At 43.0% G+C, this 15,177-nt stretch overlaps 1 protein-coding gene across 1 annotated transcript in view; it reads right to left on the reverse strand.

Moving 5' to 3' along the window:
• Window positions 1–1,413: 1,413 nt before the first annotated feature.
• LOC137546374 (uncharacterized) overlaps window positions 1,414–15,177 on the reverse strand; it is a 485,946-nt gene continuing 472,182 nt past the window's right edge. Inside the window, exons 28-30 of the mRNA XM_068268752.1 lie at window positions 13,203–13,355; window positions 9,470–9,670; window positions 1,414–1,539 (exon numbers count right to left, since the gene is read on the reverse strand). Of these exons, the coding sequence (XP_068124853.1) occupies window positions 1,501–1,539; window positions 9,470–9,670; window positions 13,203–13,355 (393 nt within the window). The 3' untranslated portion in view covers window positions 1,414–1,500. The remainder of the gene's footprint in view (window positions 1,540–9,469; window positions 9,671–13,202; window positions 13,356–15,177) is intronic.

A 15,177-nucleotide genomic window follows, 5' to 3' on the forward strand; every position in this document is an offset into this window, starting at 1 on the left:
ACTTCACTTGCAGCCTGTGAGCGCTGCCTATTGCTTGCTAATGTACAGTATTTATTTCCTCTTAAAGGAAACCTGTGATATGCTCCCCAAAAAAAGAGTTTCACTTACCTGGGGCTTCTGCCAGCCCCCTGAAGCCTCCCTGTGCTCGTGCCGTCTCTAAACGATCCTCCGGTCTCCCGATATGGTTTAGTCACCACCGACTTGCAAGTCGCCTGTGCACCCCTGGCTGCGTGCGTCCTTATTCATGCGCCCGTCGCCGGGAGCATCCTGTGCAGGCGCAGTACGAGGAAACCTCGTACTGCACCCAGGGCTGGTGAGTGAGGATAGGAGAGACTGGAGAGCAGCAGTGTTTCATTTGACTTGCATAGCAGAAAGGAGGAGGTGGCACTGCTGTCCTAACTGAAGAGGAATGGAGGATGGCCGAATGGCCAGTGTGCTATTGTGTTGAGGTGCAGCAGGTGATGTGAGAACATTAAATGAAGCAGAGCTAATTGTCGGGTGCTGTGCGATCATTCCAAATCGGGGGGAGGGGGGCACATCCTCCCAGGTTTACCTCAGGCAGCAAAAGGTCTAGAACCGGCCCTGACTGCGCCTGCACACAAGGCTTCCAGCAAGGGGAATGCAAATGAAGACATGCGCAGCCAGGGAGGTGCAGGCGCCGTGGATGGTGACTTGTGGTAACTAAACAGAGCCACGGTGGGGGACTGAAAGATCGTTCACGGTGAGGGCACAGGGAGGCTGCAGGAAGCTGGTAGAGGCTCCAGGTCAGCAAAACTATTTTTTTTTTTTGGGGGGGGGGGGCACATTACAGGTTTCCTTTAAACAATACAAGTAGGTAGAAAAAAAAAAAGTTTTGTAAAGGTAATACCTTTTAAACAATACAAATTGACTCGCTGTCTTGCTGCTCCTCTGCCTCAATAGACCCAGAACAAGCATGCAGATCAGGTGTTTCTGACAACAATCTGAGAAGATTAGCTGCATGCTTGTTCCAGGTGTGTGATTCAGACACAACTTATGCCAGAATGATCAGTAGCATGCCAGGCAACTGGTATTTTTTAAAAGGAAATAAATATGGCAGAAGCCTCCATATACCTCTTGCATCAGGTTGGTTCCCTTTAAATTCACTTAGCTTCTCTGATGCACTCCAACCTGCGTAAATCACGGCTTCTAAGTAGTGAAGCCAGGAATGGAATAACAGATCTGGATTTTTTTTACCTTTTAAAAACAAAGTTAATAGTTGTGCCTATATTTTCTGCCCTGCAGTTTCATGGTTCTGAGAATGCTGTGCAGCACTTACATAACAGACTATATTGATTTATGAACTGAGGTGTCTAAATAAAAATATATAATGACTGTACATTGCTGAGCAGCACATTAATACCACATCCCAGAAGAGAAATAACAAACAGTACATATGTCACCAGTGTTTTATTAGGGCATGTCTGACAAACGGCGTAACAATTTCTCATTTCTTACAGGTATTGTTGTAGAACAGATGGCTTACAGAGGACCATATCCAGCATTCAGCAGCGCTGTCTCCTGAAATACATTCCAAACAAATTTCATTTTAGCAGAGTCTCAAGATGTGCAGAAAAGCATCCCTTTAGGCATTCATCCATATTTTGTAATTGTATACAAAAATGCAAACATACCATATAAAATGGGATTTTCAACAGGTTTCTGTTGGTTACTGTGCTTTGCATTACCTTATAAAAAACATGGCTTATAAGCAGTAGGTGAGGTTAAGAATAGGCCAGGTAGGGGGGCTAGAGGTAGTTTAGGAGTCTGTTGATAAAGCTAAAAGTAGATATCAGGAACAGCATTAAGCCTTCATTTTAATATCAATCATTGCAAATGGTGTTTAAAGTAATTATCAGGCAATATATATAAAATGAGACCTACTTTCCCGCAGCTTCCTCCAGCCCCTGGCAGCCGATTTGTCCCCCACCACAGCTCCGGTGTCCCGGGATCCCCTCTGTTGGAGATGCTGACCTTGCCAGAACAGCATTTACTATCCCTGCGCGAGAGCTGCTCGTGGTCACGCTGCAGAACTACTGCACCTGCACAGTATACTCCGAACCACGTCAGTGCGACCACGAGCGGCTCTCGCGCAGGAGCAGTAGACCTGGTGAAGTCGGCATCTCCAACGGAGGGGATCCTGGGACAACGAAGCTGCAGCGAGGGACATATTGGCTGCAGCCCCTGGCTGGAGGAATTGGAAGTTGGAAGTGCATTTTATTTGTCCTGTCCGGGTTACAAGCTGCATATAATTTGCATACAATGTGCTTGTAAGTTGGAAGTTTTGCTCCAAATGATTTGCTGTGGCTTCTTTTCAGGGGATTTCTTATTTTTCCATGAGCAACAATCTACATTTATTATTTAACCCTCCTGGCGGTTAATTTTTTTTGCCACTTAGGCAAAAATCCTTTTTTTTTTTATTTTTTTTTTGTTTCATGTAAAGCTACCAGAGTGGTAGCTACATGAAACACCACTAGAGGGCGCATGTGTCCCTCTAGTGCGATCGTCGCCGGCATCAAAAGCAAACAGAGGAACGCGTATATAACGCGCTCCCCTGTTTGGCTTCTCCTGTCGCCATGGCGACGATCGGAATGACGTCATGGACGTCAGCCGACGTCCTGACGTCAGACGTCTCCGATCCAGCCCATAGCGCTGCCCGGAACTCATTGGTCCGGGCAGCGCAGGGCTCTGGGGGGGGGGGCTCTTGCGCCGCTGCGTGCGGGCGATCGCCGCAGAGCGGCGGCGATTGAGCTGTACACGCGGCTAGCAAAGTGCTAGCTGCGCGTACAGCAGTTTAAAGTGCGCAAATCGCCCCACCAGGGGCTGAGATATCTTCCTGCGCGGCATAGCCCGAGCTCAGCTCGGGCTTACCACCAGGAAGGTTAACAAAAAAATCAACACTTATTCAAATAAAGTCACATCATCTCATTCTGGAACATCTCCATAACTCTCCAAACCCTGAATACGCTTTCATTAATTTCTTGTGACTCAATTTTCTTTTTCCATTTGCAACAATCTACATTTACTGAGAGCCCGGAAGCTGCCAGTCCTTAGGCTATATTCAAAGTGGTGCCCTGCGGTGTGACACAACCCGTGATTGGGGAAGTTCTCCTCTACCCAATCGCAATGCCTGGAATGAATGGACATGACCCTGATCAGAGGCCATGTCCATTCATACAGGAAGCAGCCAGAAGTAGTAAAATGAAAAAAAAAAAAGTGAACACTTCCTGTAAAACAGGAGAGCGTTCACAGCGCCATCTAGTGGCCAAAAAGTAAAATTACACATACAGGCACATACATACACAAACACTTATTAAATATTAATAAAATTAATTCCTAACACTTCCAAAGCCCCCCTCCCCCCCCCCAAAAAAAAAATCAGTTTAAAAAAAAAGAAGCATAAATAGTTGCCTTAGGGACTCAGCTTTTTTTAATCTATATTTTATGAGGATATACTACTATTACTTTACTATACAGGGGCTTGTAATTATGGACACAACCCCCCCACCCCCGAAAAATAACACCTATATTTTTCCACTAACCCTCCAGGATAGGTATACATCGAGATCCGGTCCCTAACAGGAAACAGGAAACATCCACATGCCTCTCTATAAATAAAAAGATTTGTCAGGGAGACGGCAGTATAGATGTTTCCTGTTCCAGGGACAGGTCTCTCTGTACAAACGCTGAAGGTCCTGGAGAGCCTGGGGGGCTAAGGAGCTGTTGGCGCGGCGGGGCTCACTATGGAGCATTAGGTAATGTCGTCCGATAGGAGGCCGCTTACCTCTCCAAAGGCTGGTTGGTCGGTAAGGAGAGTGGGCCACAGCATGAGGCTTCGTTTTGGCAGGCGCCGCTGGCTGGGGAATGGCGGTGGTACGCTGTGAGAAGGCGGAGGCCGTGGGCGTCCAGCGTACCAGTATCCAAGATGGCGGACGGAGAGTTTCCGCTTCCGGGTGACGTCACTTCCTTCTTCGCCGGGTAGAAGTTCTCGCGGCGTCCTCCGCGTCTCTGCACTCGTGCAGGACGCAATATGGAACAGTCAGCATGGTCAGGAGCGGGCCAGGCGGCCACTCAGGAGGACCCGAAGAGACATGAGCCAAGGCTGGATACGAGCAAGGTATCATTACACTTGAGAACTGTTGTTTGGTGTAGCCTTATGGTTTGTCTCACATGTGCCTGCTGACTAGTTAATGGGGGACGATGTTTGTATATGACAATTTAAGCACACTACCTGTGGGGGAGTTGATTGTCATGGTCGTTTGTTTGTTGCAAACTAATGTACATTGCAGTTACAGAAGTCTTGGTGTGTGTTTGGTTTTAGGGGACGACAGCTACTGCAGCTTCTACTACTAACACTTCTACTACGGAAGCATCAGAAGCTGCAAGGCCCAAAAAACGCTGTCCCTCTTGTAACATTAAGCTGCCTGTGCCTTGGAATAAATTATTGTGTCAGCAATGTGCAACAAGAGTGCTTAACGAGGAATCTGCTGTTGCTTACAAAGATTTCCTCAAAATGGTTCGAAAGGAGATGACGGAATCTATGAAAGTGTTCAGGGAGTCAATGTCTGCACAATCATCAGTTAATCAGCCACCTATTGTTATTGCTCAAGTACCTGGTGCTACAGGTGCAGTGTATCCTACGGTTTCAGTAGCACAAACAGGGATGCAGCAACCTTTAACTAGAGATCAATCTTCCAGTGCACCTGTCTTAAATATACAACCTTTGCTACCACCTCAGCCTGTTCAGTCAGATGTTGGTGCAGAAAATCCTACTGGGCCCACTGATAGTGGGAAAACGACTGCTCCTGCTAAATGTACCCCTAAAACAGACCGCCCAGTCTTGTCGGACTCTGAGCCAGAGGAATATTCGGAAGATATTTCTGAATGTGATTCTGAAGGTGATGTGTCTGATAAAGATCAAGACAAACCATCTAAATTCAGGTTTTCTGCAAATGAAACCGATGAACTTCTAAAAGCAATTTATGATTCATTGGGACTAAATGATGAGACCCCATCATCCGTGTCTACACATGACGCATTATATGCAGGAATGGAGGGGACGAAACCATTAGTCTTTCCAGTACATGAGTCAACTAAACACTTAATTAACAGTCAATGGAAAAATCCTGATAGGAAGGTTTTTTTATCAAGAGGTTTTAAAAGAAGGTTCCCATTTGCAGAAGATGATTGTAAGCAATGGGATAAGTGTCCCAAATTAGATGCTGCTTTTTCCCAAGTTCAGAAGGAAAACGAATTGTCCTTTGAGGATTTGGGATTTTTGAAGGACCAATCAGACAGAAAAGCTGAGTTTGCATTAAAAAAGACATGGTCCGCTATATGTGCGAACTTTCGTCCTGCAGCAGCGACTACTTGTGTGGGTCGTACTTTAGATTTGTGGATGCATCAAGTGATGCGTCATATCAAAATGGGGTCCAGTAAAGAAACAATTATAAACTCATTTACTGTAATGTTTAAAGCGATAAACTTTATAATTGACGCTGCAACAGAATCTATTAGATTAACAGCAAGAGCAGCAGCTTTGTCTAACGTAGCCAGACGTAACCTTTGGATCAAAACCTGGGAGGGAAGTAATATATCAAAAAATAAGCTATGTACAATTCCTTTTGCGGGAGACTTATTGTTTGGGACACAATTAGACGAGATCTTAAAAAGGACGTCCGATAAAAAGAAGGGATTCCCCAAAAAGAGGCAATTCAGACAAGCGAAAACTTTTTTTTCGTAGAAACAGGCAAGAAAATAAAGCAAAACCCCAAAATAGACGTAAACCCTGGTCCTTCTCAAGGGAACAGAACAAGCCAAATGCCTTGTTTGGCAGTTCTGGATCCTCCGCAAAAAAGCAGTGACAATGAGCTGGCTGTGGGAGGAAGGTTGGGCCTATTCCTGTCACAATGGCAAAAATTTGCAACCAGCCCGTTCATTCTCAGCCTGATTCAGTCGGGGTATCATATTGTATTCCATCAGAAACCACCGACAAAGTTTACGGTAACCAAAGGGTTACAGACAACCGAAGAACAGATGGCATTAAGCTCCATCTTACAAGACATGCTGACAAGGAATGTAGTCACTTTGGTGCCAGTCCTAGAGCAGGAGAAGGGGTTTTATTCAAGAATCTTTCTAGTAAAAAAGCCGTCGGGAAACTTCCGGCTCATTTTGAATCTCAAACCTTTGAATCCATACATAAAACACCAGAAATTCAGAATGGAATCAATTTACTCCCTCAGAAATCTGCTGACGGCCAATTGTTTTATGCTGAGCATAGATCTAAAGGATGCGTATTGGCATGTCCCCGTCGAGGTGAAGTCGCAACGGTTCCTCAGATTCGCAGTAAGAGATCGCTCGGGGGTGACCCATTATCAGTTCCGCTGCCTCCCTTTTGGAATAAAATCAGCGCCCAGGATCTTCACCAAAGTGATTGCAGAACTAGTGTCAGCTCTACACAAAGAAGGGATAATGATTGTCCCGTATCTGGACGATCTGCTAATCTTTGCAGAGTCGAGACAGACTCTATTACTACAAAGAGAAAAGGTTGTGACAAAACTCCAACAAGCAGGTTGGATCATCAGTATGGAAAAATCGCAACTGGAGCCTACACAGAACATACTATTTTTGGGGTTTCTGATAGACTCACAGCAGCAGAAAATGTTTCTTCCAGAACAAAAACTTCAAAAAGTAGTTCAACAAGCGGGGGAATTCAGAGAGTTGAAGAAAATATCAATTCGAGATGCAATGAGGCTGCTGGGCTTACTGAATTCAGTGGCACCAGCAGTACAGTGGGCGATGAAACACGCTCGGTTGCTACAATCATGGATATTGAAAAATTGGGACAAGTCAACTCAGTCACTGGATCAGGTCATACGTATTCCGCAGGAGGTGAAAGAGGACCTAAAGTGGTGGACTTTGTCTCACAATCTCACGCCAGGCAAGGCGTGGATTTTTCTTACTCAAGTAATCTTGACTACAGACGCAAGTATCACAGGGTGGGGAGCCCATATTCAAGATTTCTGGAGAAGGTCCTGCCAGAGGCTTGCAATCTAAAGGGGCAGGTTTTATTTTACAACAGCATTCTTTTGGGGGGACTATCTGAATTTCCTCATGTCAGCAGAGTATTATTGTATCTTGCATTACATGCTCTCTTGTGACTGATGGATGTCTTCTTTGGGTTTTTGAGACTATTTAATCTGATGAGATTTTTTTTTTCAGTAAAGATTTATATTTTTGGAAATGGGTTCAGGAGGAGGTGTTGTAATTTTAACCAGCTTGCAAATCCTAGAGCACAATTTAAAAGGAGCACCTGGTAAAATGGGTGTGATATGTTCCCCATTGTAGAATATCTGTCATTTAACCGATATTTTACTATCCTCCCTCTGTAACCTAAACCTCACACTTACCCTCCCCTACCTATATCCAACGTTAACCTAAGCACCCCATCTACCTACACCTAACACTAATTGGTACCACTCCCCAGTGCTCAGCTATAGATTAGTCAAATAGCCGCTGCTCTAACTTCAACATTGCCATCCACTCTAGTCAAATCCCAGGGCCAAAAGTAACACCCTCCAGGCACTCTGCTATACTATATAGCCTGGCACGCAAATTACACTCTGGGTGCTGCCATAGTCAACGGAAATACAGATAAATTGCAGAAAAGGTGTTTTACATTTAAAAATCATGTGTGATTTTGTAATTACCTAAATACTCTTTCATGTAAATTAACTTAAAAGACAACTGAAGTGAGAAGAATGTGGAGGCTGCCAAATGTACTTCCTTTTAGACAATACCAGTTGCCAGGCAGCCCTGCTGATCTATTTAGCTGCAGTATTGTCTGAATCACACTAGTAGAAACAAGCATGAAGCTAATCTTCTCAGATCTGACATTAATGTCAGAAACACCTGATCTGCTCCATGCTTGTTCAGAGTCTATGGCTACAAGTATTAGAGACAAAGGATCAGCAGGGCAGCCAGGCAACTGGTATTGCTTAACCTCCCTAGCATTCTGGACGAGCTGAGTTCGTCCAGAGACGCTAGAGGGCTCCGCTCAGGCCCGCTGGGCCGATTTGAATAATTTTTTTTTAAACATGCAGCAAGCACTTTGCTTGCTGCATGTCCTACCCGATCGCCGCCGCTCGCCGCCGATCCGCCGCGACCCGACGCGAAAGAGGCCCCCCCCCCTGCAGACCCCATGCACAGCCTGGCTAATCGCTGCCAGGCTGCGCTTTGGGGTGGATCGGGAGTCCCTGTGACGTCACGCCGTCGATGACGTCACTCCGTTCATCGCCATGGGGACGGGGAAAGCCCTAAAGGAAATCCCATTCAGAACGGGATTTCCTTATGGGCATGATAGCCGGCGGCGATCGGTAGGGTGGGATGAGTGAGCAAGAAGGGGAGAATCATGCAGCTAGCGCTAGGCTAGCTACATGATATAAAAAAAAAAATCGGGTGAAAAAAACCCTCAGAACACCCAGCAGGTTAAAACTCAATAAATAAGGCAGCCTACAACCCCCCCCCCCCCCCCTTCCCACTTCAGTTGTCTTTTAAGTTATAGTCACAAAAACATCCCAAATAAAAATTTGCATTTGGGTGCAAGCAAAAATCATACATGAAAACTCAAAAGAAAAATTGCAAAACGCAGATTCCTGCATGTGGAAAATCGCATACAGAAATCGCAATGACAAGTGTGAATGGCTCTGTGATTTTCTCAGCAGGCATACAGGAAGAAATGTTCTGTACAAAACCATACCAGGGCAGCTAGCTTGAATCAACAAAAGAAAGTTATGTATTATCAAAGGTGAACATATAAAAGATTTTTGGTCTCTGCTGTACTTATAGTGAACCTAAAGAAAAAAATGCCCATTTACTTACCAGAGCTTCATCCAGCCCCCAGAAGTCCTCCTGCTCCCCCATCAATTGCATGTGGTTCGGTATTAGTCATGGAGAGAATCTGAAGACTCCCTCGTCATGACTCCGCACTCAGTCAGTCCTCCGCTCTTACCCTCCGTAATTAGGCTGACTGACGAGTTGCCCAGCCACTGCGTCTTTTATCGGTATCATGCAGGTGGAAGCGTTTTACGCATGTGCAGTAGCAATTTTGCTTACTGTGCAAGCGCAGAGCGGTCCCGGGCTACAGGAATGCATTGTAGGAGGCATGCAAGATGGGGAGTGTGGGATGACGGCTAGGGACCAGGAAGACTGGAAGAAGTCCCAGGGGGCTGGAAGAAGTCCCAGGTATGTAAATGAGCATTTTTTTTATTTAGGTTTCCATTAAAGACTGGGTTCCATGGCTCCCCCAAAGTTAATATACCTTCAATGACTGTATTTAAACAGCGTTAATGATATTTACATAGAGTGGGGGATAGGACTGTAATATCCAGCATCAGCTGATCTCTGTTGGTGGCACATAACCAATACTCTACCATATTCATATGTTACTTACAATAAGATCATAAAACTTTTTTCCCATGGCCTCTTCATAGAAACGCTGATGCTGCTGATATTCCGCACTATTTCTTGGCAGTTTACGCTGTTTCTTGTCCAGGCTTTCTATGACTAACATAGACAGGTCTTTACCTTTCTTGCTGGCCTGGGTTGACAGTAACTTCTTGGAGCTGCTTATGGTAAGCAGGTCATTAACAACCTGGTACAAATGAAAGAAACCGTTTCTGTAAAGATCAGATATATTAACACTAATGTTCAGTGAAAATGCAAGACTGAATGAAGATCTTTGCTGCCCACTTATGTTAAAGAAACTCACCCCCTGAAAAACTATTAAGCAGTTCCAATAAACAGTTGTACAGTGACTTTACTGATATGCCACATCCTCTTTAAAGGGGAACTTCAGCCTAAACAAACATACTGTCATTAAGTTACATTAGTTATGTTAATTAAAATAGATAGGTAATATAATCTCTTACCCACCCTGTTTTAAAACAACAGGCAAATGTTTGTGATTTCATGGGGGCAGCCATCTTTGTCATGGGGCAGCCATCTTTTTCATGGGGGCAGCCATCTTTTTGGTTGAAAGGAGGTGACAGGGAGCATCAGACACAGTTCCAACTGTCCCGGTCGTATTCACCCTTCCCAGCTGCCCACGCTAGGCTTTAAATCCCAAATTCAAAATTGAAAAAAAAATTGCACCAAAACAGCAGAGGTAGAACAACAACATCAGAAATCCCATCATGCTTTGCACAGCATCAGTGGAAAAATGCCCGGGCAGTTTTCTGTGCAGGTAAAAATTAGGCTTGGGTAAGAAAAACATAGTTCTGATGCTGTGAAACTGTTAAAGAAACACCAAGCCTTTTCACTGCTGCTGAGTAGATTTTTAGTCTGGAGGTTCCCTTTAAATAGTAATGTGCTGCAGTGTTATCATTAAAGGAACAAGATCTATTCCCGCACATTTATTGATTCTTAGAAAGAAGTGATAGAAGATCTGTTTGGGGTCACAGGCCTTGATGTGTGGGCTAGAGCAATTTTTCCTCAAATTTTCCCATCATCATAGTCTTGACTTATTTAAGTGCCACCTGTACCGTAGATTGCTTAACCACTTCAGCCTACAGCTTCGAAAATCTTATGCATCCGAGCAATGTTCACCTCTCATTCATTCGCTAATAACTTTATCGCTACTTATCAAAATTAATTGATCTATATCTCGTTTTTTCCGCCACTAATTAGGCTTTCTTTAGGTAGTACATTTTGCTAAGAGCCACTTTACTGTAAATACATTTTAACAGGAAGAATAAGAAAAAAATGGAAAAAAATCATTATTTCTCAGTTTTTGGCCATTATAGTTTAAAATTAATACATGCTACAGTAATTAAAACCCATGCATTTTATGTGCCCATTTGTCCCGCTTATTACACCATTTAAATTACGTCCCTATCACAATTTATGGCGCCGATATTTTATTCAGAAATAAAGGTACATTTTTTCAATTTGCGTTCATCACTATTTACAAGCTTATAATTTTACAAAATTTAATAAGATACTCTCTTGACATGTATATTTAAAAAGTTCAGACCCTTAGGTAACTATTTATGTAGTTTTTTTTTTTTTTAATTGTAATTTTTTTATTTTTTTTTTTAATACAAAAATGTATTTGAGTAATTTTAGTTTGGGAGGTAAATAGCCAATTTTAGATGTAATATAATGTATTCTTTTATTCAATACAGGTATGTGGGTGCAGTTTACTATTTGGCCACAAGATGGCCACATTCAAAAAATTCTTGGATGCGAACAATGTCGCATCTAGGAACTAAAATGAAGAGAAGAAGTTTCCTGGGGGCAGAAATACCACGCTCTCTGATGAGAAAGCGTCGGTATTTCTGCCGGGGACTTAGATCGGTGAATGGGAATTATATTCCCATTCACTGATCGGGGGGCAGCAGGAGGCAGCGGGAGCGCGCGCGGGCGCGCGCCCGATCTCGCGCACCACACGGCTGCAGCACCACTGCCTATCTGGACGGATATATGCGTCCATATATGGCGAAGTGGTTAAAGGAGTACTGTAGGGGTGTAGGGGGAAAAAGAGTTGAACTTACCTGAGGCTTCTAATGGTGCCCCGCAGATGTCCTGTGCCTGCGCAGCCACTCACCGATGCTCCGGTCCCCGCCTCTGTTTCACTTCCGGAATTTGCAACTTTAAAGTTGGAAACCCACTGTGCCTGCATGATCGTGGCCTCACTCCCGCTGACGTCATGGGGAGTGTGCGGCATAGACCCAGTATGGTCTGCACCTGCACAGTACACTCCCAGTGACGTCAGCAGGAGCAAGGGCGCAGCCGCACAATTTGCAAATTCCGGAAGTGAACTGGAGGCAGTGACAAGAGCATCAGTGAGTGGCTGCGTGGGCACAGGTGGTCTGAGGGGGACCGTTTGAAGTCCGTTTGTAGTCCTTTAAGCACCTTCTCCTATAAGACAATTCTGTGTAAAATTCCCAAGTACTACAGTGCTCTGCATTTTGGAAAATGCTGAATAAGCACAGCACACCTGATGTATATTCAACCCCCCCCCCCCCCCCCTACCGCCCCCAAAAAACCTTAACACCTAAACACTCATCTACAGAGGATCTAAGCTTTGGTAGTCATGTTTCCACACTGTTCTTCCTGTCAGTCCTATCAAGTGAATCCTGTCAAGTCAGTTCTGTCATGCCAGTCTTGTTAAGTCAGTCCTATCACACCAGTCCTGTCATGCCAGTCCTGTTGAGCCAGTCCTGTTACACAAGTATGGATGGTCAGTTCTGTCTTCAGTCCTGCCATACCAGTTCAGTCCTGTTAGTCAGTCCCTGCACATCAGTCCTGTCATCAGTTGAGTCATGCTAGTCACGCCTGTCCTGCTAGTCATATCTGTCTCATTGGTCCTCATCTTCCTTCCCTTACAGCAAGGTTAACCCCTCCTGTTCTTTTCATTTCTAGCGGGGCAGTCCTAGGGGTTGTGACCTGGTGGGCACCAGGCAGCAAAATAGTCAAAATAGGGTAACAGCCATCATTCCTTGCTGGGTGCACTGGTGAAGACCCATGCTCACTTAGACTCCAGGTCCTGGGAGTGCCCGCACCAATCACCTGTCCTGAGATCAACAGGATCCTCACACTTCAGCTCTGATTACACCATACTCACCAGTTGTGCAACTATAAATAAAACAGCTCCCAACAAAGTTTAGATAGGCCCAAATAATGTTCACTCCCTATTCACTCTAGTGTCTGGCCCACTTGCAACCACTGAGGCTGCTCCACCAGTAGTTACACCACTGGCCCTGTCTCAAACCCTCCCACAATATTCCCCTCATTGAATGCCAGAAGTCCCCTTGCTGATCCAAAAGTATCACATCCTGCATTATATGCTTAGTTACAACCTCTAACGATCAATCTACTGGGGAATGAGTTGGAGGTCAGTAGTTGTACTAGCAGTGCACGTAAAAGGATTGAGTGGTGGAAGTGACATGCCCCCTTCCAGAAATGAAAATTGATGACTGAGATGCTATTATAGCCTCAAGAAGCTGATACGGACATGGATGGAAGCCCCAGTCCATGTAAGTACAATTTTCTATTTTGAAAAATTTGTATAAAATAATCATGAAATTTGCATCAACTCACAGTTAATTGCATTTCCTTGACTATCCCAGATATCCAATGTGAAATATTTATTGAATACGTAATTAGGTTTAGTAATAACATACCGGCAAAACATAATGTTCTTCATCAAAATAATGGCCATCCCAGAGTTCCATGGTTACGCTACCATAATTTTTTTGAAGAGTTATATACTTTTTATTTAGGGCTTCCTCAATAGCTGCTTTGATTGATGTCATTGACAACGACTGTAAAAATGCCTAAAATAATAAAAAGTAATGTTAGACCTAAAATTTGTCCATATGCTAAACTGTGTTAAAATTGTATTTTAGATTTTCCTAAGTGCTTGGTATGATCAAAAAGAAGGTGATACAAAGTCAATGTAACTTTTCAGCTAAATAAATTACATATAAATGATAAATTAACAAGAGAATAATTTTATAACATACAAATCTAACAGTCCAGTATGGTTCTGTAATCTTTTGTTCAATGGATAGCTTTTTTAGCCACCTTTTTATATGCATATAAACAGTTATATATGAGTAAACAGTGATCCTGCTTTTCCTGTTAACCTAGAAACAATGGTTTGACATAAATTGTTAAAATACTAAAGAAAGCTTTGTTGGGGTCTGCTTATTTATATAAGAAATTCATATTATCCTTCCTTATTTAACTCTTTCACGAATTAACATAGTTAACTTTTGTTGCAAATTAATTGCAATAAAATATTTTAAAAAGTCTGCGTCCGAGAACTCCCTAAGATGGGATCTTACTCCTGCAGAAGTTAATGTTACTGCCGTTGAGGTTCACAAAATGCATTCAGTCTCCCTAAACTTGGCTTTGTATAAACCATAATAGCAATGTGGTATTATCTCTCCAGTTTATGACTTTAGAAAAGGTGCAATACTTTTATATGAACCCTTCCAGCAGGAGAAAATATCCTTGTCCCATTTCCCTCGGACACTTTGGGAATAGGGGCATTTATAGTACTTTTTTTTTATACACGTGTATAACGTATAAAGTAATGATGATGGCAGAATTTGTGATTATCTCGCTGTTCTTAATTTGTTTTTGTAAATGTATGTAACAGCAGTGGAATATTGTGCTCTGTTAGCCATCCGCAATAGAAAGAGGTTTTGAATCAGGATGATACCATTTATTGGCTAACTTAGAAGAAAAGGAGAACGTTTTGGCTCTGTCCAGTGTGTATAAGCTGTGTGTTCTAAATGATGTCAGTATACAGGAATCAAGTCTGAGGAAAGCTTCATAGCTGAAAGCTTCCTCCTTTTCTTCTAAGTTAGCCAATAAATGGTATCATCTCAATTCAAAGCTTCTGAATGTATGTAATAAATAGAAACCTTTTTAACCAAAATGAATTACCTACTTCTGAAACTTCCATATGATATAACATGCGATTGATAGTATATACCCCATTTATAAAGTCCTACCTAGTCCATTGAGTTTTTTCTATCATAATTATCTTAGGATGTGGGAACACTAAATAAATACAAAAGTTCTCTCTCTGTTTTACATTAAAAATAAGATATTTGATATATGGGATTATCCAGAGGTTCCATTGGGACTGCATGATCTAAAATACTTTCATTGAACAACATACAAGATTCGCAAAACTTATTTCATGAATTTTCTCACTTTTTTCTCATTTCATTAACTCACGATTTATCTCTTCTTGAACCCTATTTAATTATTTTCCTTTAGTTTTCTCCCAGGAGATAGAGGTATTTCATACCTGTTCAATAAAAATATGTTTGAAGCCTTCAGAAAGCAAGGAAACACTCAATGGCTTTGAAATTATTTTGACCTACTTTTTTGTACTTTTTTTTAATAGAGAATATGAACAATTAGCTCCTGGAAGAAAGCTAAAAAAATTAATTGGAAATGGGTATTTACCTTTTGTTAAGCTCATTACAGTGCATGTGTTGGTGTTCGAAATTGGAACATAATTCCAAATTCATCCGAGCACCACACTTCAGCACCATTCAGCACCGAACCTGTGGACAGGGTCAGGGGAGTTCACTTACTTGCACTTCACAATGTATCCTTTGTGTTTTCTGTTTAGAC

This window comes from Hyperolius riggenbachi, chromosome 2 (assembly GCF_040937935.1).
Source record: "Hyperolius riggenbachi isolate aHypRig1 chromosome 2, aHypRig1.pri, whole genome shotgun sequence".
Classification (NCBI taxonomy): Eukaryota; Metazoa; Chordata; class Amphibia; order Anura; family Hyperoliidae; genus Hyperolius; species Hyperolius riggenbachi.